The sequence below is a fragment of the Trichomycterus rosablanca genome, chromosome 22 (genome assembly GCF_030014385.1).
Source record: "Trichomycterus rosablanca isolate fTriRos1 chromosome 22, fTriRos1.hap1, whole genome shotgun sequence".
NCBI classification, from domain to species: domain Eukaryota; kingdom Metazoa; phylum Chordata; class Actinopteri; order Siluriformes; family Trichomycteridae; genus Trichomycterus; species Trichomycterus rosablanca.
The window spans coordinates 4,715,100-4,739,267 of record NC_086009.1 but is presented as its reverse complement, the minus strand read 5'-3'; the positions used below and the strand labels follow the sequence as shown (position 1 = coordinate 4,739,267).

At 38.5% G+C, this 24,168-nt stretch overlaps 2 protein-coding genes across 2 annotated transcripts; both read right to left on the bottom strand.

The window, feature by feature from the left end:
- Positions 1-240: 240 nt before the first annotated feature.
- zgc:55558 (GTPase KRas) lies at positions 241-5,615 on the bottom strand. Its single transcript, XM_063018480.1, has 5 exons — positions 5,323-5,615; positions 3,865-3,975; positions 2,944-3,122; positions 2,420-2,579; positions 241-1,976 (listed from the first exon to the last, which is right to left on the bottom strand). The coding sequence occupies exons 2-5, from the start codon at positions 3,973-3,975 to the stop codon at positions 1,869-1,871; spliced, it is 558 nt and encodes a 185-aa protein (XP_062874550.1). The 5' UTR covers positions 5,323-5,615; the 3' UTR covers positions 241-1,868.
- Positions 5,616-8,803: 3,188 nt separating this feature from the next.
- Positions 8,804-20,746, bottom strand: slc17a7a (solute carrier family 17 member 7a). The gene is made up of 13 exons (XM_063018741.1): positions 20,685-20,746; positions 14,220-14,472; positions 13,782-13,900; positions 13,573-13,687; positions 13,048-13,135; positions 12,627-12,713; positions 11,906-12,048; positions 11,451-11,600; positions 11,029-11,161; positions 10,135-10,245; positions 9,546-9,673; positions 9,283-9,352; positions 8,804-9,180 (listed from the first exon to the last, which is right to left on the bottom strand). The coding sequence occupies exons 1-13, from the start codon at positions 20,744-20,746 to the stop codon at positions 8,891-8,893; spliced, it is 1,749 nt and encodes a 582-aa protein (XP_062874811.1). The 3' UTR covers positions 8,804-8,890.
- Positions 20,747-24,168: the final 3,422 nt, after the last annotated feature.

Sequence of the window (24,168 nt, the reverse complement as noted above, 5' to 3'; positions counted from 1 at the left end):
TGGCAGGTCGGTTTCTATCAGGAATATTCTGGACGGTATTCCAATTTATTGATGGGCTACAGCCACATGGTTCCCCTCAGATATAACCAATTGTGTCTGTGTAGATGCCTACCTGGCCAAAAAATCAGTTGCTGAATATCTTCCTAAATATTTTGACATTCAAACGTACAGTATATGCCACGAACCCCTACAGGTACTGTGAGCTGTCAACAGAAAGGCAAGAATCAATTGTAGCCAAAATTCTATTTATTAAAAAAAAAAAAAGACTCAAAAAGTAGTTTCATTTCAATTACAACAGGAATGTTTAGCATGCGTCTGAACCCCATTTTTCAAAAAAATAGAACTTTTATTAACGTGTGTGAATGCTGTACAATATAAAGCTAGTTATTTCAGACCATTCATTCTGATATCTAACTACAGAGGAGTGGAAATGAGGCATGAACACAGTGGTAGTTGAGCATTTAAATGGCGTGTTTGTCGGCCTTGGTCTACGTTCGACTTAACACCACCTCTACAGGTGCCACTGAATACAGATTTTTACTCAGTATTAGAGTGGTTACAGGTGGGTCGCAAACTAAAAAAAAATTCAGATTGTACGCACAGAATTACTGGAATCAAACCCACCAAAGCTGATTCTGAACACCAACCAGAACTAGTCCTGACTGAACGGCTCCTGTTACAAAGACACACAGGGTCCTGACTGGTTCGGACGCCAACTCACTGTGCCAACAGCTCTCCTTGTGGAGAAACTTCCTGCTCAGACTGAGTGAGTCACATTTGAAAGGTTGTCCTCAGTCTCACTTCATGTGCACCTGCATGAGAAATCATCTCCCATACCGAGAGGTAACAATAGTTTGTACTGGTAAGCAAAGACCTAATATTGCAGAAAAGATTGCATTTTAAACAGTATGCCATCTGGCTACAACAGCATCATCTTAACATACTATTTAAAGTGACAGAATGTGGTTCAGGATGTAGCCAACCAAACCGAGAACTTTAAACTAGTGATATCAGTGTGCCAGTACCAAGCAGGGAACAACTGGAATCAAACACATTTGGGTTTTTAATAATATGGGTAATACTAAAAGTTTCAGAAATTAAAATATTAGCAATTTTATTTGTTATCTCCCTATCTAGTTATTTGCAATTCCCGACTGTGACTGTGACTCTGCTGCCGCTTGCACAATCACCATAATCAGCGGCTGCTTCTTATCACCCGTCAGTGCTGGGTTCCCACACACACAGAGCTGTATTGCATATGCATAACAATGCTAGGCTCCATGTGACTAAATGCCATCCCCACACCCCTCTCACAGACCCCTGGATCAGCCCCGGAGATCACATATTGCAGCAGCAGCAAGGTGAGATCCCGCCTGACCTTCCCTCCCTTAAACATGGCCAATTGTGTTTGTTAGGATGCCCGACCAGGTCAGTGGCTCTGTTGAGATTTGAACTCTTTGCCATGGTGCCATGTTACACCACTGCACCACCAAAGAACTGTCAGCCACTTTATTAAAACATGTACCAGGACAAAGTTTACAATTCTAATACACAAGCTACACATGATTCTCAAAAAGATTCATACCTAAAACCAGGGACTTTGAGGCCACACTGTTTCCACCCTGCACAGCTACAATCACCACCAATAACTGTATATAGTACAGCATACTGCCAAGACCTGAACTAGCCTTGGCATCGTTTCTAACATTCCTGATTCTGGACTTTTGACTTCTGCTCTGTGTTCAGTCACTGGGAGGACCAAAGATAACGTAGGTGACGGGGTTAGTTTGCTACAGCAGAGTGTACAGGTGTGTGAGTGTGCACAGTGCTATTTCAGGAATGTAGTGCAAGAGTGGGTAGAAGTATTGCTATAAAAGAGTGCAGCGTCTCTGTTTCTTGCTCTTCTTGTTGCTGCGATGCGTCTCCTTATATTTCCTGATCTCCCGAACCAAGGAGTAGAAAGCCTCCTCCACACCCTGTAGAAAGAGAAGTAGAATTTATTTATTTATTTTATTAGGATTGTAAATACTGGTTACATTCAGGACAGGACAGGACAGGAATTACTGGTTACACAAGGTTCATCAGTTCAAGTTTTAATATCAAACACAGTCATGGACAATTTTGTATCTCATTTGCACGTCTTTGGACCGTGGGAGGAAACCGGAGCTCCCGGAGGAAACACACAGGAAAAACATGCAAACCACACAGAAAGGACCCGGACCGTTCCAGCTAGGAATCGAACCCAGGACCTTCTGGCTGTGAGGCTAGGCTATCTTGTGTTCCTTAAACCGGACTCATTTCCATTCACACTGGGAAGCACCAATGCAACCCATCATTTTATAGAAGTGAGTGTGTTTTGTAAAACTCCAGCACAATAGCAGCAGAAATGGTGTTCGAGTGTATCGGGGTGTTCGCGTACCTGTCGAGTTTTGGCAGAAGTCTCAACGAACGGGATGCCGTATCCACGAGCCAGCTCTTGTGCTTGACGTGTCTCCACTGTGCGAGAGTTCAGATCGCTCTTATTCCCCACTAACACCATCGGAACACTGTCGCTGTCCTTCACCCGGTTTATCTGCTCCCTACATACACACAGACAGAGTGGCTGTTTAATCATTTGGTACAGATTATGTTTGCCTTGTGAAGCTTCTAAGAACATAATTTAGGAATTAGTTATTTATAAAAAGTTGTTGGTATGAGTGTATCTGATGTGGATTCAGTGTGTTATACATCAAGTTTTACTGAATCTGAGCAGCTGCTACTACCTACAGCCAGCTTCCTAAATCTCATACTATTTACAAAATATTCTGTCCCCTGGTGTCGAGTGACCTATTCCAGACATCTCAATAACAATATCAAAACTACACATGATGGAATATACCAGAGACTAGTAGACTGGAGAAATGACACTTCAATCGGGTACAGCCTAACCAATAAAACCGTTACCTATAGAGATGGACGTCTTCAAAAGACTTAATGTTATTGATGGCAAACACACAGAGGAAGCCCTCGCCAGTCCTCATGTACTGGTCCCTCATGGCACTGTATTCCTCCTGACCTGCAGTGTCCAGGATGTCCAGCAAACACGTCTCACCATCGATGACCACCTGTTTCCTGTACGAGTCCTATGGTGAACGAAGGAAAAGCTTACATTTTCATGCATACTTGTGTGATCAACAAGTGAAATGTACAAAAGAAATCAACAAACAATAGAGGTTTTAAGCTTAAAAAGAAAACACTGAGGAAAGTTGTTAGGTGGTCAGGTGTCAGGTGGCACAGCAGTCTAATGCCCCCTCATGGCTACACTGCCATTAATGTCTAGTCAGTGCTAACAGTCTGGTTAAGTGGAGTCACACGGAGCCTAGCCTGGCTCTCCGTACTTGATACAGATATGTGTGGGAAGTCCCCTCTGTCACATAAATTGCTGCTTGGTGTCACGCCTCTACATGAGAAAGAGATTTGCTTGTTGGGTTGTCATTAATATGAAGGCAAGGAAGAACATATCCCAAAGGTCTTAGGATTGGGGAAGCTGGTCCAAGTCTACAATAACTCCAGTCTGTATGAACCAGTTCAATCCCACTTTTAAGGCAACCACAAGCATTTTTATGTCATTCACAGAATAATGCAACATGCAGAAATTGACCTGCTATGAGTCAGTATTAACATTGCCAGACTGGGTGGTTTCCTGTCAAAGGTGGTTTAGTTGGTTCTGACGACATAGTGCTCGGAAATGCCCTCAGGCTGGTAGAAACATGATTGACAGTTTTTCAGTTGCATTTTTTACTTGGTAAGTCTGGGCTTGGCAGAAGTAAAGTGGCTGGGTTTTGAAGCAGGGTGGGTGATAGTCATGTTCTTTGTGTGATGTACCTCAATGGTGGGGTCATACTCGTCCACGAAGTGGTTCTGAATGAGCTGTATGGTGAGTGCACTTTTCCCAACGCCTCCTGCCCCCACCACCACCAACTTATACTCGGTCATCTGGGGATAAAGAAGAAACACTACGGTCATAATAAAGCATGTTGGGAAACTATGCTATAGAAAAACAACAAATTACTAACAAGGGATGGAAACAATGTTTTAAACTCATAATATAGTAACAGCAAGGTGCTACAAAGTAGTCAGGTCAGATTTAATCTTGGAATGGTATATGCAGGTATGTGTAATTTTGTGTAATAATTGTCAGTCACACAATCTGGTAACTTTTTCCTTTTGCTCAGGGCTTTAGGCGTTGAGCTCGTAAATCCAAAATACATGTGTTTGTGCAAAATCAGCCACAACAATTTAGAATTTTAGTTAAAACCGGGTCATAACGGTGCTCATTAAGTTCTGATGTACTGATGAACATTTTGCAGATACTCAGTAAAGTTTTGTCCTTGAACTGATGGATCAATTGCTGGTGCATTTTTGGCAAAGTGATGTGCCTTAACACATACTCAGCACAAACACCTGTGTAGAAGCTCCGTTAATGCCAAGGCAGTTTTTGGAATGTGTTGCAGGCATCAGTTTTAGAATAAGCACATATTATATACATATATTATTGTATCCCAATTTTGTACATTTGTGATATATACAGTTTAAGGGGATTTACAAATGACTGTTTTTAGTCTTTATGTTCATTTAACAAACTGTTCCAACATTTCTGGAATTAAACTTGGTGCTATTAAAATAAATAACTGAAATCAACAAACAGTGATCACTGACTAGAATACAACATTAGTAAGTCAAAATAAAACGTCCAGCAATGAAATGCAATAAAACTACTTACTTTCATAATACATAAAATCAGTAAAACAATGAGAAAATGGTTATTAAAATTGGACACTGTGCACTAAATATGGTGTAAAAACTACAATCCTGCCCCCTTGTAGTGCACTTTCACAGGGTGTAGGAAGTACAGCCTGTAACCGGTTCATTCTCGGCTGCGTCCCAAATCCAAATCTAGGACACTTGATAGTGTGCAAAAGCAGCATCGGCACTGCTGGGTGGTGCACTAATTTGACATACTGCAGACTGATATTTGGAAAACGACCATCGTATTTTGACTGCCTCAGCAAACACTGAGTAAATGTGCCGAATACGTGTTAAATTATATAACAATTAAGTTTAACATACATTAACTCACTAAGCGGTATTATTTGTTTGTCATGCGATTGATATATTAAACTAATTATTGTCACTTTAAAGAACCGAAACTCGTTTACCGTTAGCTAATCTGGCTAAGCGGTTAGCCTACTCAAAATCCTTTCGGTCAGTTTGGCTGCTTACAATCCAAACAGTCAACAAGTTTAAAAATGATCATTATAAAATAAATGAATCGTGTTTTACCTTTTTTAAGGGTTGTAAACTTGAGGTGGGAGTTCCAGCGGTTGAAATGTACAAGCGGTGAGTTTAAATGAAGAACACAGATTAGCCGCTGAGCCACATCACTGCACCCTTCAACGATCCGGATCAATAAAAGTACTTAATACTCAGTACAGAGGAGTGTAGCACCAGTCTGTCGGATCTAAACTCGCTCTTCTACACTAGACCCAGAACACTGCGGGGTTTAATCCTGAAATCAGACACTACAGGACAAAATCAATCCACAAGTTCCACACACTCAGATCCTCCAGCTGAACCTCTCCCAGATTCATTGTGGGCGCGGAGGGGCGGGATCATCAAAACAACAGACCAATCATAACCCGCTCTGTCTCACATTCTCACATACTATTGGCTTAAAGATCATCGGAAACAATTGTTAGCCAATCATCAAAGCCTAGTACGCTCCCTGATGGTCTGCTATCCGTATGCGTACCAATTAGATTTGAGTGTTACCTTTAGTGGGGGCTCAGTGGGTAGCACTTTTGGCCTCACAGCAAGAAGGTCCTGGGCTCGATTCCCAGGCGGGGCGGTCCAGGTCTTTTCTGTGTGGAGTTTGCATGTTCTCCCCGTGTCTGTGTGGGTTTCCACCGGATGCTCCGGTTTCCTCCCACAGTCCAAAGACAAGCAAGTGAGGTTTAATGGAAATACAAAATTGCCCATGACTGTATTTGACATTAAACTTGTGAACTGATGAATCCTGTGTAACCAGTAACTACCTGTCCTGTCATGAATGTAACCAGTGTGTAAAACATGACAATAAAAAGTTCCAGAAGAGCTCAAATATTTAGTATTGTAAATATATTATATGTATAATAGCCAGTCCACCTACACCTACTTGCAAGCTCTAGCCTAGTGGTTAAGGTACTAGACTAGTAATCAGAGGGTTGCTGGTTCAAACCCCACCACTGCCAGGTTGCTGCTGTTGGGCCCTTGAGCAAGGCCCTTAACCCTGAATTGCTCAGACTGTATACTGTAAGTCGCTTTGGATAAAGGTGTCTGCTAAATGCTGGAAATGTAAATGTAAAATGTATACTTTAGGAGGAAACTAAAGAATACAAGAAAAACGCTACGCAGACATTTAACAAAGACAAATTAACAACGGGCAATTGTAACCTAGTGGTTAAGGTACTGGACTAGTAATTAAAAGGTTAATAATAATAATAATACATTTTATTTATATAGCGCTTTTCAAGATACTCAAAGACGCTTAGTTGTTCCAGGCCCACCACTGCCAGTTTGCCACTGTTAGGCCCTTGAGCAAGGCCCTTAACCCTCAACTGCTTCAATTGTACACTGACACAGTACTGTAAGTCGCTTTGGATAAAAGCATCTGCTAAATGCCTAAAATGTAAATATAAAAATGTCTGTGCCTATTCAAAATAGAGACTTGTGTGTAAAAACTGCTTGTGCTTGTACTAAGAGTAACAGCAAGTAAAAGCTGCTGAAGTCCTGACCCATGCAGACAGACCCTGCAGCTACTGTATTTACTCTAGTTTATCACTAGATGTCAATGGTAACACAGATGACGGAGATGGTTGTACGTACAGTTTCTTTCTCCTCCCCATGACAGATGGATGAAAGGATTATCGTGGTGATTTTAGGCAAAGATTAGAGCCGAGCAGATGCCCTCAGTGGGTGGAGAGAGAGAAGTTAACTACAAGAGAATGAATGAGATGGAAAAGAGTAAACAGAAGTAAATGTGTTGGAAAAGGCATTGAGGTGTAAATATCACATAATGCTGGATACTGACGAGTACTGCTTCATGTGCCAGAGCTATCAGTACTGACTGGAAAAATTACCACTCAAGCTTTTATTCAGAACTGGTATTGATTGTGGCGAATTCCGGTTAAGTTCCAGATATTCTTGAGTGTACTTCTTATTTGCTATTAGTTTTATATTTTAGAAATAATTATATCTAAGACTTATGTGTATGTACACTTTATTACTCTGAGCTTTTTCATAATTAAATAATATAAATAAAATAGAAGGTTGCCCACTATTTATAGCTATTAAATCCTCAATTCCCCACTGGATAGCATTCCTCGAGATTTTGAAATTTATGCAGATTCACTTACAAGAGCATCTGTGAGGTCCGGCACTTATCTCGGATGAGGCTTGGCTTGCATTTTACATTCCATTTCATCCTAAAGCCGTTCAGTGGGGTTAAGGTTATAGTTCTGTCCATCTTTCCTGTTGACACAAGGCAGGTTGGGACCATGTACTGATGGCATTTATGCCAAATTGTGTGCACGACTATGATGTCCATCCAGAATTATGATAAAACAATGTGTTGAATAAAAATCTGAAAATTGGAAGTTTATTATTATTATTATTATTATTATTATTATTATTAATTAACATCTAAACATCTGTTGTTTCAAAATTGAATTTATAATCCAGGTTACACCAACTTTTTTCTTGCTTCAAGTCTGATTGGTTCTGTCAGTGCAGAAAGAGAACATGGATCACATCTTCATTTTGGATGATAATTGGCTCTTAGAACCTTTTTAATTAAATTACACCACCAGAGAATAAAGTAACACACAAAGTTTATGTGGTGAACAGCACAGAAACAAAATAATTAGAACCACATTTATAAAGGCGCAGAATGATGCCCATTTTGAGTTTGATCTCTGTAGTATTTTTTCCTTTAATTCAATTCATAATTAATGTCTCAAAGAAGAGTCCTTGCTGGTAAACATACTGTACATGTATATAAATTTGTCTGTTTCTATTATAATGTAAATAAAGTCTGTTTCTATTGCTGTATTTTACATTGACATTAAACTCTCTCTCTCTCTCTCGCTCAAACACATGAATACATACGTAGGCACACACACTTACATGAGAATGTACTGGTCTGGAGTGTAAATACAGGTTTCATGGGTCAAATAACAAACATGAGGCAAAGAGGGAGGTCAGTGTGCTTGTATAACCATAAATAAAATAATACACATACACACAGGTTTAAAGCACATTCACATTTGATCGTAAGGTTACACATTTCCTCATTTGAGGACAAGCACACCTTATAAAGCATGTACAAACACCAGGAGCTTTTTCACATTAAAGAAAGAACCCAGGCCCCTTCCACCCCCACATGTACATACATGCATTCTAATTCAAACACACACTGAAGAGACACATCACATTATTCATCCTCATATTAAGTGCATTACAGTGATTTTGGCAGAAAGCCTAAAATACAGATGTTATAACACAGCACTGTCGTTTTCCACTCCACATTCATTCATACAAACACTTTTACCTTAAAACTGCAATGGATAGTTTACTGTATACAGTATTTCATTATATTTCTTTTTTATATTAAAGGTTTAGTCAGTGATCTGCTTTATCATCAGCTGCTGGATTGTGAGGAAAAATTGCAAGGAAAAAATAAATTGATATTATACACTGACTTCACCTTCAAAGTCCAGCACAGTTTGATGATTTTGTAAATCAAAGCCACCAAACTGTACTTAAGTGAATTTGACGACCCCGGTTTACATGTACTGTTTGTGTTTGTCTCTCACTATGTGAGGTCCCTCTCTTCCTCTCCCCCATAAAGATAACTATTTGTCCCAACGGGTTGAACATATTCTTCTGTTTTGTCCCAATCAGAGACCCATCCGGACCCTCCCCCACCTCCACCACTGTTAAATCCAGCAGGATTTGGTTGGTTAATGGCACCATATTGGCCGCCTGTCCTATAAAGCTCTTCAGTTTCATTGGCCAGTTCATCCTCTTCTAGGATTCCACACTTTTCCTCGCTGGTGTTCTCAGCATCGGCCCACGGCTGCTTCTCTCCGGAAGCAAATAGTCCTACAAAGGGAGATATAACCAATTTTTTTTCGTTAGCACAGTTATAGTTGTCAAGAACCACTGTGTTTATCAAATGTGTCAGAGCATGTAACTAAGGCGTACCATAAAAGACCACACCACCGTAATGCACCAGTGATGCTATGAGGAACACATACTGCCACTCTTCACGTGTCTGTGAGAAATGAAAAGACAGAACAAGACAGGAGGTAATGAGAAAGTGTTATTATTTATTATTAATAAATAATTATTAATAAAGATATTATTAATATTTATGTAGCTCTCTGCTCTTGAAGAGGAACAAAAGTGTTAGAACTGGTTTTGTTTTCTGCGTACTGGTCATGTTATGTGCTATTATTAGCATGTACCTTATGTTTGGTCATGGCTCCCACTATCAGAGGGCACACCATGCCTGATAGAGTGCCCACTCCATTCGAAATTCCCATCAGGATGCTAGCATATCGTGGTGCTATGTCCAAATGATTCACATTAAAACCTGTTAGAGAGAGAAAACAAGAAGGATTTAACGTCTGAAGTAAACAGACTGTACTTTTTACATTTAAATAATTATGAGAATCTTTTCATTCAAAGCAACAGTAAATACTTATCAGTGGTGGGACCTAAACCAGTGACCTTCTGATTACTAATTCAGTACCTTAACCACTGAGCTAACACTGCCCTAAATAACCCAGGATTATTATCCTGCAGTCTGTTTATTATACAGTAATCATCCATATATTACACTCTATGCTCTTATTTTATGAGTGGCATTGTGTGGAAGGTGGATTGGCTATTTCAAATTGCCCCTATGTGTAACTGTGTAAATTTATGCATGTATGTGTCACTAAAATCAGCTGTCACACTGACCAGGATGTGTTGCCCCTGGCTTAAGCCCACTAACCTGACCAGTATGAGGTTTTATCTCAACATATTTTAAGTTGTATTATTAGTTCCTACCTGAGATGGCAAATCCACTGAAGCCAACGGCCAGTACGAGGAAGGATATGGCCACTGCTTTAGTGTGAGAGAATCCAACCACCAACAGCAATGTGGCCTCCATTCCAAATCCTGCAAGATATACATGCAATTAGTATTCTGGACCAGCACAATGTTATGTACACTATATATTCAAAAGTGTGTCAACAATACTTCTAAAAAATAAGTTCAGATGTTGCGGCCACACCTTCTGCCACCAGATGTATAAAATAAATTATACCAATTGCTTGGCTTTGATCCTAATAATGCTTTGTAAAATGTGGGCCCTTGTAGACCCAAGTGTGTGCCTTTCCAAACCCTGTCCCATTTAGATTGCACTAGATGGACTTGATAATTAAATGATAATTAAAGCAAATGGTCTGAATACTTTTGTGAATAGGAGATTTCAGTTTTTAATGTTAATTAATCACTGGCAGTAATCTATTGAAAAAGAAATTCCAGTGGTTTATAAAGCTTGTCTGATTGTGGACAGTGTGACCCATGTTCTAGCAGCTTCGAACTCATGGTAGACCTGATGGTTGATGGTTCTTAGATACAATTTGACCATCCAGACATTTTTCCAAGCAAAATGTTACAATTTGGCTTTTATAAAAGTGTACAGATGACAACAAATGGCTGAATATTAAGAGTAAGAATGTACAGCTTTTCTAGGTCATGTGCTGTCTACCTGTTCAGTGCTCTAATTTTGCAGAATTCAGTCATGCATGTGTGTTCATTTAGTGTGGATGTAAGAATGAATGTCATGCATCTGCGATTATTGCCCCAGCTGCTAAGCCTGGACCAGACAAAATGCAGACACTATCACAGCCATCAATAATTACGTAAACACGCTCTGTATCTCTCTCGCATTCTCACCTCCACAGTTCATAAGTTTGCGGACGTTGGTAGTGCTCATTATGTTGTGTGTTCTAAGGTAGTCAGCCAGCTGCCCCCCCAGCGGCACTATGATGGTCATCACCAAATGAGGGAGTGCCGACACCAAGCCAACCTGAGTGAAAGCAAAAGAGAGTAGCATGTGGACCGTTTTACACAGTATTGCACTGGCATAAAAGGTAAATTCCCTTTTTCTGATTATCACTGTTAATGGATATTAATCATCCAACATCAGTTTAAAATTACAAAATTTGAAATGCTGCAGAATGCCTAGGGTTTCTTGTCTTCTAAAGCATTCTTTGTTTTAAAGCTGCATCAATTGCCTGTTACTATATGACTCTTTTATTCCTCTCACTTTTAATATTTCTGTTGCATGTAGGTGTGTGTGATGCTGTGTTCTTCACCTTGCTGATTTCAAAGCCAAAGACCTCTTCGAAATACGCTGGCTGGCTGATGAGGAGCAGATAAAAGGTCCAGCTTCTGCAAAAGTTGGCCACGATGATGGCATAAACTGGCATAGAGGTGAAGAAATGACGCCAGGGCGTTTTGAATTTCTGCAGAGAAAGGATACATTCAAGGTTATGCCTTCTCACATACACAGAACAGCTCCTCATATGCAAAGTGAAAGAGAAAGATAAAAAAGAGAAACAGTAGAGAGGGAATATAAAAACACTGTATGGTTATGAATCTGCATCTGTGAAAGAATGAGCAAGCAAATGAGTATGAGAACATTATGTTTACATACTGCATAATGCATCTCTCTGAGGTTTAGTGAAAGATTTGCATAATAAGCCTTTTCAAGAACAGAAATACTGTAAGTGTGTATGTGTGTGTATAAGTATGTAGCATGTATGTGCACCTGAAGTGGGTTAACAAGCCCTGCTGTCTCTCCAATGGCATCCTCAATGTATTTCCTCTCTTCTGGGGTAATGGTAGGATGAACAGCTGGACTCTCGTATGACACCAAAATCCAGAAGAGATACCACAATATTCCAACACTACCTAAGATAGAGAGAGTACAGAGTGAGCAGGAAAGAGATTGTACCATATACTACATGTACTACAAGGTCCATTCCAAATGGTGATTTTACCATAAAGTTAGTACAAGTACTACAAATAGAAATCTCTCTACATATTTTGCCCCCCTTTATCAATACCGGGATCTCTAAATAATCATAAATATATAAACTGGAAACGTTCCAATGATAGCCTGCCTTCACAGGTTGCTAGCTTGTGATTTAATCCACCAATATACCAATCTCACAACCCACATTTACTGTACATTAATAGTATTTGCCCCTTTCTTGTTCAGAGCAAAATAAATGCTTAAAAAAAACCCACACACTGTCAAGTTTAGCTGCAGCCTAAAACAATAGGTAATAAACATGCCACAAACATACCATAATAATCATGATTTAGTGTTTATAATGTTATAGTATAATAGTACAATGTACTGTTAATTTGTAACCAAAACACTTCATGGCCTGTATGTGGACACATAATGATCATGTGCTTGTTATACATGCAATTTTAAAGTGTGTGTGTGTGTGTGTGTGTGTGTACAGATAACTGTTACTTACCGTATACATAGAACACAGACGACCATCCAGTATACTGAACTAACACACCAGCCAGAGGCATCGCCACCACAGCGCCAGCATATGAGCCTATTTGAGACACAGACACCACCATTAGTATTTCACAGTAGTGGGGACAAGTTTTTAGACAATTTTGTTTTTCCTTTTTTAAATGTATTTTTTCATACACATAATCAAAAATGAATACAGTTAGTGCTTGGTTGCAAAGCCATTGTTGGTGATTACAGCTGGAAGATGTACTGTGAGATTTATTTATCTTTTTGAGCATTGTGATTAAATTTCAGTTTCTTTTGCAGTCATTCAGAATAAGAGGTTGGGGATAAGAGTAACACTTCTGGCATCCTATGTTGTTATAACAGTATCCTCTGAATAGACAGTTAATATTTTCTGGTTGCAATCTCACCACAGAATGCTGTTGTAGCCAGTCTGCTTCTCTCAAGAGGAGGAGCCCATTTGGCCCAGATCCCATGACAGGCAGGATATGACACACCCTGTTGTGGAGTAGTAGGTAAAAGTAATGCAAGATCAGAATTGTTTAAGTACAAGACCTTTATATGATTGCATCATGGCACATGATCTTTTCTGAATAGTGTTCAAAACAGCGATAGTCGTCATCTGTCATCTGTGATCAAAGCTAAAGTCTAACTGGAGAAAAGCTAATGGCATGTAATTACTGTCTTTAATGATACAGAAATGACATTCAAATTGACAGAGCAGAACAATATCAATAAAAGATGAAACTATGAAACTAAATTCTTCTCTACCTTGCTACCTTGAACTCATCTATTAAATAAAAATGTTCTTTTAAGTGTAGAGTGGTGTTTTTAAAGTAAGTAAGCAGTAATTAATAAAAAAAATATTAAGTGTTTTCCCTTTTTTTACTTTTCCTATTGATGCTACTACATTCAAACAAACCCAGATGGCGTACCTCCACAAGACCCTGGCATATCCTAACCATGATGACACATCCATAGTGCAACCGTGCCGCAGCCGGAATCAGCATGTTCAGAGCAGATGTGGCTACAATCGCAAATCCAAACACTCTAAGGAAGTTAGATAAACAAATACTTTTAAACATACAGTATAAAACACGGTTCACAAGTATACAGACACATGATGATGGAATGGAGAAATAACCTGTTGGCAGCAAATTTCTGACAGATGAATCCTCCAGGGATCTGTGTGACGATGTAACCCCAGAAAAAGGAGCCATGGATCATCCCCACCGTCTCTGGGTCCCATGTGAACTGAGCAGCCTAAAGCGGAGATGAAGAAAGGCGATTTAAATGTAGTTTAGATTTTTGTTATTAGTTTTCATTTTTATGTTTTCACTTTTTTAATACAAAGATTTACACTGATTTGCAAATATGCCAAATGATGATGCCATATGATTTAAGCTTAATTGCCATTGTACTGTAAATACTTTATTAAAAACAGCATCAGGAAAGATTCTTTTATTTATTAATAGCCGTATATTGTCATTATTTACCATTTTTTGTAATTAAATTATTCTTAGTACATTTACTAGTACTTTTGTATTTTGGGAGGGGTGGTAGGGGCTGGTCCTGCTCTTACCTCTATGACAGCCTTTTTTCCTTTAAAAACAGTGTGCTCGTTGACCATGCTGACAATGGCAACACCAAGGTTGCAGCGAATGCCAAAGGAGATGCAGAAGCCGAGACCAGAGAGGATGGCGATAATGTAGCGCCGTGGCAGGCCAAAGCATGTGCAGTCCACGACAGGAAGCTGCTTCTCCTCCACCAGCTCAGGCCTTCCCTCTGCTGATAGCTCAATAGTCTCGCCATTCTCTTGACGCTTTTCAATGATCCTGGAGATACAAGGAGAAGTTATTTGGATGTTTATGTTATGTGTTTGTTGTTGGTATTAGTCAAAATTTTAGAGAATGACTTGTGTGTTTAACATTTCTGCTGTTTTCTGTCTTCTACCTCACTATGAGTGCAGTGAAACAGTCATGCTGAAACAGGAAAGGGCCAAGAGACAATTAGTGCTAATAACTGTCTATAACTGACATTTAATAATATCCTGACATACAGCAGATTCTTAGCAAACCTGCAGTTAAGAGAGAGCAGAACATAAAATGGGTGTTATCTCAGTGGAAATAAAAACATGGATGTTGAACAAACACCTGAAGAGAGACCATCTGGATACTACAGTCTGCACTCACTATCACTATGCACCATCAGTAAATATTTAGGTGATTTGCCGTCCATGCCTAGACTTTCAGATTTGATTTTCACGAAACCGTGGAGCTTTTATTTATTAGTTTTAGACAGTAAAATTTACAAGCATGAACCATTAAAACACTATTTGGTAATTCTTTAGTAGTAAAAGGTTCATAGGATTCCTGCATTTAATAAGGACGCTTGACATAGAATAATGTTTAATGTGGACAGCTGTCTATGAGCTTATCAGACATCCCATTACTAAATCATAGACATTTATATAACAGCTTTTCACTAGAATTTGGGGTGTGAATTTTCTGCTCACGTAGCAACAAGAGCACTTGTAAGGTCATTATTGGATTAAAAAAAACCTGGTTTGCTGTTGTCCAGTTGTTTAGTTTAGAGCTTTTTGCATGCCAGCTGAGTCTCATTACACCACATTTAGTACATAATTTAGTACACACTGTTAGTACATAATTAAAAAAAAACATAATTTATTTTAAATTATTTGTTGTGACTGCATCTGTAAAATATATACTCTATTTTCTGTATGTTTATATTTATAGGAGTTAGCAGACACTTTAATTCAAATCAATTTATAACTGATTTAATACAATCCAAGCAATTGAGGGTTAAGGACCTTGGTCAAAGTCCCAACAATGGCAACCTGGCTGTAGTGGGGCTTGAACTATCAATTCTCTCTCTCTCTCTCTGACTCTCCCTTTTTTCCCAACAAAGCAGATCTCTTGTAATCCCATCAGCTTTAAAAAAAAAATCACGAATCAGTGCCATGACAGCAGAGACACAAATGTGTGTGTATAATTAAAATAGATTTGTAATTCTCATAGCACACGTGTGTGTTTGTTATTATGTGTGTGTGTTTCTGAGTTATTTAAAAAATCAGTATTAAAAAAGAAATTCACATCTTGCTGACAATGCTTTGTCGTGAAAGATATATGGCTTAAACGCTCACCACTTCAACCCACTCCTTCCTCTCCCTACAATCTCTGGATCTTTTGGTCACAGATAATCTCAAACTCCACCACCAGATTAGGATTACTGAAATGATTCACTTCCGGAAATGAGCGTGCGCGTCAATGAGAGACGTGTTATGGCATAAACTGACGTGTCCATTCCTGTGTTTTTCTTTATCTTCCTTTTATATTGAAATCATTCTTCTGTTTGATGATAAAACATGTCTCAGTAAATCATACACGGTCCTCATGCATAAATAGAAACAGTAATTAAGGCTCAAGCCAGTTAAAGCCAGACTGCTGGCCAACTGCAGCACATATGCTTACTGTTAATATGAACAGCCTTAGGCTGCAATTAGCACTAATTTTACAATCTAACCTTGTTTGTGGTGGATTGGAGTTTTTGCATGTGTCTACATATATCAGCATGTGTATACTGAGGATAAAAATACAGGATTACAGATTATGTATTCATTTGCTGCAGCAAACGGCTCACGTTTTATCTTATCACAGTCTTGCTCTGTAATTTACCGGTGAGATAAAAGAACATTAAGCTATGTAAGTTTTGTAAGTTATGTAAGCTATGTGTAAGTAGTTTTGAGAAGCAAAGAAGATGTAAAATCACAAAACTGTCTCTGTATTCAGTTTTGACGTATTACACTTTAAAAGCTTTGTAATTCCTTCTAGACAACCATGTGACTAAGTGAAAATAAAAAGATCTTCACTTGTTATTTGTCAGATGGGTAGCCTCAATACTCGACTTATAAAATAATAAATAATGTTTAAATAATGATATTTTACAACCTAAATATCAGAGGGCCCATTATTTCCAGGGTTTGGCCAGCAATAACCCCAGACAGTACACTTTCTTGAATTATTTATTGTGTTTTATTTATAAAGATCGTACAAGACTGTAGCGCAGCAGTCTGTATCTAGCCACACTCTTTCTTTTTAATATTTTATTTGTTCTCTTGAAAATAAAACAGAAATAACACAGCTATTAATAATCTGTTTATTGGTTAAATCTTCAATCTCAACTTACATCCAGGACCTCGTGCAGTGCCAGGGTTCTGGAGTATTTCTATAGTATTGTATTTCACAATTATATATCCTGGCCTAAAAGGCACAATAAGATCAAGCGTAGTCTTAGCATTAAAGGTTATTTGTGGTTACAGTTGGACTCATGCTTTGTTAAACCTTATTCGTGAGACGGAACTGCTTTGCCTTTTGAGATTAAAATTAGAACCCAAAGGTCTGTTGTTTCCCATTTAGGCCAGTTCCTCTTTGTAAATATGCAGTGGAAATAGAGCCTCTAGATAGGTGTTCGGCTTTAACCAATATTTTTTCCTAATTTTTAGTTGTGTGTGTACCTTTCATTCTCTCACACACAAACCTCACAAACAGTTCCTTTAATCTCAGTAAAAGGATGAAGCTCGACCGTCAAAAAAATACATAATCCCACTGTGCTCTCTGGCTTCCTCTGACCATTATTGAAATAGGTACCAGATTAAACCAAAGCAAATCCACAAATCTGTGTGTGAATGTGTGTGCTAACAGCTCTATGTACTTTAATTCCAACCCCCCACCCCTGCCTTCAGTGAACAGATTGGGTCTCAGTGGGACTGTGTCACCTAGGGAGAGACTTCAGTCCTCAACACAAACACTTACACATACACATCCAAACAACGTGACCTTCAGGAGCATCAGATAACCAACAAACCACATCTACATGTGAGAAATTTGAACAAATAACTAACTGATATGGTTGAATTGGATTCTTTGGATACAGAGGCTTTGTGGCAACAGTTTGGGGATTTTTCTTTACTGTTTCAACACAGAGAACAGCGTCCATCAGAACATGATTTGGTCAAGAAAAACTCCAGTGGCCTGGACAGAGCCCTGACCTCAATCCCTTTAACACCTTTGGAAAATTGAATGTAAATTGCAGTCCAGTCCTTCTTGTGTAACATGTGTAACATAACCTGACCTCACAAATGTTCTTTTGACTAATTAGGCACACATTTCCACAGACACACATCTTATTAAAAGCCCTCCCAATAGAGTGGAGACTGTTATAAAGGCATAGTCTACATTAAATCCATGGTTTTGGAATACGATGTCCAGCAAGATCATGGTCAGGTGCCCACACAATTTCAGCCATATAATTATTAAGTGATTTAGGAAAGTCTTCTTCAAATTAGCCATGGTTCTAAATTCTGCAAAGCTTTTTAGACACAAGTAATCATAAATCTATTACAGCTAGTAGTCCAGAGGACCACTAATGGTAATTCACAACCGATACATAATATCTGCTGTGGAATATTTTTTGCCTTTTACATGAACACCTTAATTAAAGAAATGAATTAACAGTTATTAAAATAGATGCAATGTATTGTAGTTTTACAAATTAAACTCTTATATTACTTGTCTAAAATTGTGCCTCACATTAAATTTTAAACTGTAAAAACTGGTACAATCAATGGTTTGCACACACTAGAAGGAGACATTTATTGACAATTTAGGGATAACGGGATTTCTGCAACAAATCCCATTACCATAAAAGCTGGGACATTTTGTAAAATGCATGAGGGCTTTTCATGCAATGCTGTCTGAGGATCTTCAACAGTGGTTTCTAGCCTTGCTCTGGATTCTTTCAATCTTTCCACAATATCATGTACAGTAGATGGTGTGACTTTTATACAGTCTTGCATTACTAAATGTTCTTTTTGAACCAATTGACACTTCACTTTTTTTTGGCACAAACTGATTAGCCCTAACCTGTCTTTGTTTGGCATTTTGGTGGATCCTCTTTTTATATTCAATCATGATACCCTCCCCTGTTAACAATTCACCTGCTTATTGTGGAATGTTTCAAAATGGTGTAACATGAATATACTGTAAACATTTTATTCCTATTTTGCCCCTGTTGAGCTGGTTTGTGGTACAAATTTTGCATAAAATCTAAAGCTGGTCAGTAAAAACATCAGAAATCTGTTCTTTGTACTTTTGAGAGTTTAAAAAATTAACAAATCACAGATTTGTGTCCCATGCAGTCTAAAACCAAAGTCAGATGCATACAGATCTCATGTTTATCTTTCGTAGTTTTTTTCCACCCAGTGCTACACTTTGACAACTACAGAGTAGGACAGAGTAGTAGATTCAGATGCTACTGAGTCAGGTGGTGTGCATTGTACAACAAGGCATGAAGGCATGCCAGTAGGTGTGAAAACATTGTGAGGATGAGTGCACGTGTAAGGTAGGACTGTTGTTGAATCTGAGTTGTTTCATTGGGAAGCTGTAACAGTAGTAGCAGAAGAGGCTTTAAATGATTAATAAGCTGCTGACTGTACTGCTCCCCGTAATGCAGCTTTATCCGGAACACACACACACACACACACACACACACACACACACACACACACACACACACACACATGCTCTCTCTCTCTCTCTTTCTCTCTCTGTTTACTTCTGTACATACTGTACACTTTCTGTTACACTTCGTCTTTAAATAATGTTGCAAATCTTTTAAAGCTAACTGAACATACTGTGTCGTTTATTGTATGTTATTTGGGACACAGCAGTTTGGGAATATGACATACAGTTGCTAATACACTCCTTCTACATGAAGTATTCTTGTTTTTAGATCCCTATTCCCAGCTTATTGTTCTTGCATTTACTGTTGCTTAACTCTCGATGAGAGCCAAGAATGCTCATGCGCCCATTTCAGCAAGCATACAGTTACCGTCCACTTCTTTTTGCCTGCCTAAGTCACACGGAGGTGTAAGGCATATGCAGTGTCACGTTATGCCCTCTTCCGTTCAGCCACCAGAGGTCATATTTACTCTAGCAATTATGAACCCTGTCATCATCCCTCTCTCAGACACAGATAAATGTTCCTGTTGGACGCCCGGCCAGGTCGATAGCAGTAATTAGCTTTCATTTAGTTTGATGGTAACAGACATGTGCTTCAATATGTACACTAATTATTAACTTTATGCAAATTAGATAATAACATTTATAGAGGATTAGGGAAAGAATGCTAAAGACGTTTATATTCCAAACCTTGTTCTAGATTACCTAAATTCATCCCAGTCTTATGAGGTAAAGTAATTTAGCCAGTGCTCTTCAGTATTTGGAAAAACTGCTTGGACTAGATTTAAATCTAGAGTTGGACATATATTTAACAAATACATGGACAGATGAGTAACAGATCATCAAAAAATCCTCACTTTTTTACTCATATGAGTAAATAATTGTCCCAAGATGACAGAAACAAAATGTTTCTCAGAAGATAAGCAAGGCAAGGACAGGACTTTATGTTCACCTTTAATCCTAAGCTTTAACTCTGCCAGAAATACACCAATGTAGGATCAATAATAAGAGCTTCATTTGAGCAACTATAAAACATTTTATCATATATATAAAATCCATGTTTAAAACTATTGTATAATCACGTATAATCCTTGTAATGTATGCATTTAATATAATATTATAAGAAGAGTTTACAAGATTTAAAACACATGGCCAAGTTGTAAAAGAAACTGAACCAGCTTAACCATGATTGAAAATTGTATTTCTTGATATTTTGGAATGCCTATTGACCTTCTTAGCATAAATCTACAGTAAATCAATGCCGTCCACTTTACATGACAAAAAATGCACTTATTTGGTTGCTTCTGATGGAAATTTAGTTATTCTGAATTCCCAGTCAATTTGTGTTACCAATTTACGCCGCATCATGCCCTACATTGTATTTACAGTTGCATATGACTTTATAAAATTAGTTTACTTACTTGGCATAACTGATTTTTTAATTCAAAAGTGTATAAAATATGAAGATTCCTTATACTTTATATTTTGATACAGAGCTGCTTGCTTACCTGTGTATCTTTCCTAAAGTTTTCCCTGCCACGGCCTTAAAGCGGTCCGGATGGATCTCCATCCTCTCTGCTCCCAGTGCTGCTGTCCAGCACACACATACACACTCAATCCCTCTTGTTCTCCGTCAATCCCCCCATCCACCTTCACCCACCCCACCCCATGCTCTCTCTTTCAGTCTCTCGTCCCATGGTGCTGAAATAGGTTGGGCTTCTTTAGTGACACTTTCAATCACTGTTTGTTGTTTAATGTATTTAACTGTAGCTGTAGCTTTGTTCTATAGGTAAACCAAATTGAATATGTCTATGGTTGTAGACGTTTGAGCATGTGTAACTTGGGGATGGGGATTCCCGTCAGTAGAAAAGCAATAATGGACAGCAGTTAGTCTAGAAGTACCTTTAATGTTTACATTATTTATTAGAAAAACAGAACACTGTGTTACCACTGTTTCATTGTGTACATTCTCAGTCTTAGTGTATTCCTTAAACAACAGAATTCTTTTAAAAATAAATTTTTTTGTTAATAATAATAATAATAATAATAATAATAATAATAATAATAATAATAATTTGGCACTACTGGTAGAGTGGGTGTCACAGCTGCATGTTTCCTGAGGTCCTGGGTTGTCCAACCTAGCAAAACCATGCAGAAAAGAAAATGCACACAGAACTACTCTGCCCTGACTGGAGCCCTGTCCAAGTTGAATTCTTGCCTCATGCCCAGTGAAATGAAGTGATTATTAACAATGAAAATAATATATGTTTACTTATGTATCACTTCTGAGTCAAAAACATAAAAAACTAATTAAACAGCTCCAATAATTTGCAGGACGACAGCGCGGTAGTACACTGGGTAACAATGTCACCTCATATCAAGAAGGGTCTGGGTTTGATTCCCTGACCAGGGTCCTTTCTGTGTGGAGTTTGCATGTTCTCCCTGTATCTTCGTGGGTTTCCTCCAGATACTCTGGTTTCCTCCCACAAGTCCAAAGACTTGCAGTCAGGCTACTGGAGCTTTGTCTTTCAATATTTCTGTGTTTAGTTTTTGCACCAGTTCTACATCTATCTACAACCTTTTGAGAATTGAGAACTTGAGTTTTCTCCTTTTTTTAAAGCTGCGTTCGTTTGCTGGTTACTCACAGTTTTGAAGTGTTACATCGCCATCTAGTGTTGTTCATTGTACGTGCCTGACCATCCACCTGCTCATCTAGTCTTCAGACATCGTGTCTACTTTCTTATGAAACGAGAGAAACGTTTCTTATTCTAAAACTGAGCTTTGGCAATACGATGTACTTATTTGTCATGCCAGTAAAGCTTCTTTTGAGTTTGTAAATGTAGCGGGGGAAAAAGTAAAACTAAAGTATCGATACTAGGACCGATTCACCCACCCCTACTAATAAGGCTAGAACAGCCGTGTGGTGTCAACACCTAGCCCAGCCAACTAGTTCACAGCTGTGATACTGACTAAAACCCAAATAACTCATACATCATTACTAATATTATTATTATGAAAGATATACAATAAAGACTTGTGCACTGTGTGCAGTACACTAACTATACTAAAGACATTACAGCTGTGAGTTAATATCCAATGCCAACAACTTGTTAGCTTAGTCGCTAGTGTTAGCTGCTAAACTAATTGCAGTGATTTCTGTTTCTATAATCACAGGGTTGTAGATAAATTCAGATGTTTAAAGCTGTTAGACTTCTTGTTTCTGGTGCTTTACTTTCTCACAACGTTACCATCACAGCGTATCACCACCAAGCGGCTAACTCATACCACATAGTTGTGTTTGCTGGGTGAATAAATATGTAAATTTTTAATAGTGACCGAATATATGTGTCTTTGGTCATTTAAAATAGAAATAGATGCTATTCTGTTTATATTTATAAGCACAAAGTCAACAGAAAGAGCGCTTATTCATCAAAACACAAACACACGGAGTGAGCCTCACTACGCATGCGCAGACGGAATGAGAGCCTCACTACGCATGGTTCGATTAATTTGCGTAGAGTGCGCAAAGTGCGTAAGATGCATCCGTACTTTACGTACATATAATTTACGCTATGATTTCCATAAAATTGCCCCTATTTCTGTATGTACAAAGCAAAGTATTCAAAAACTTCACAATCTTCCAATGCTTACCAATGTACTGATGTCTGTTAGGGTTTTAACAACATAATAACGTGACGGTACCACAGTAAAACAGCAAAGCAGGAGGGAGGAGCGAGGTGAGCATGTAAGATGTGAGAGGAGCGGAGTCTGTACACACATGGTCTCTAATTTCTGATGAAACAGGAGAAACGTGCTGAATGTAGTGGAGGAAAAAGTAAATCTAAAGTATCGATCCCATTACGTTAGTATCAATCCGATTCCAATACCAACGCTGGTATCGATAGTATTGATATTTGGATCGATCCACCCACCCCTATCATCCACACTGAACACCTTTGGAAAATGAAATGTTGATTGCAAGACATATAACATAGGCAGGCTGTTATAGCTGCAAATCCATACTAATGCCAATGATGTTGGACTGGGAAGTCCAACAAGCTCATGGTCAGGTGTAAACATAGATTTTGTTTTTTTTATTGTGTATCAATATTTCTCTAACTGTATCTATCTTTTACCTTCAATTCCTCCAAGCATAACTGTCTGTCCCATTAAATTAGTTCTTCTCATAATGTGTCCAAAAATAAGAGAAATTCAGTTTGGTTATATGGAGTTCGAGTGAGAGGTTTGGTTTGATTTGGTCGGGGGTCTATTTGTTTGTCATCTTTGTTGTCCAAGGTCAAAAGTGTTCGCCAGCACTAACGTTCAAAAGCATTGATAATTTTCCTGTCATGTTTTATTTTTATTGTTCAGCTTTTACATGCAAAAAGAACCACAGAGAAGACCATAGTCTAGATCATTGTGATCTTTGTTTGGAGAGACCAAATACAAATCTTTTCCAGTTTGTATTTCTTAACTGGTCTATAATTTACTGTTAATTATTGATTATTGAAGGCAAAACTTGTCCACCACTTTATAATCTCCTCCATCAAAGTTAAAATTAGTGTTGTTTTTTGTTATCATGCAAGGTTGTTGACATGAATTGAATACTGGGAGGAGGGGAGGCAAAGTTATAGGGGATGGAGGGATCCTGTCATTCTAAAGCATTCTTGGTGTATCAACAACCGATGGGAAAACCGACAGATCCTAACATTAAGCAAAAATTTTGAGTGGAATATGATTATTTACAATTTGTACATCAGTATATGCCCAACCCCCCATGTATACTGTGATTACGGCCTTGCTATCATGACTTTCGTGTTCTTTATATTGATCTGAAGAAGAATGTGAATTATACAGTGACAACTTGTGGGGTTGGTCCAAGTATTGATTATGAGGCCCAGACCCCCCCAATCCTTCCTGTAATTAGAACCACGATCTGAAGTCCCTTCCTTCCTTATAAGGTCCTTCAGGTTTTCCTGATTTGCTGCTATG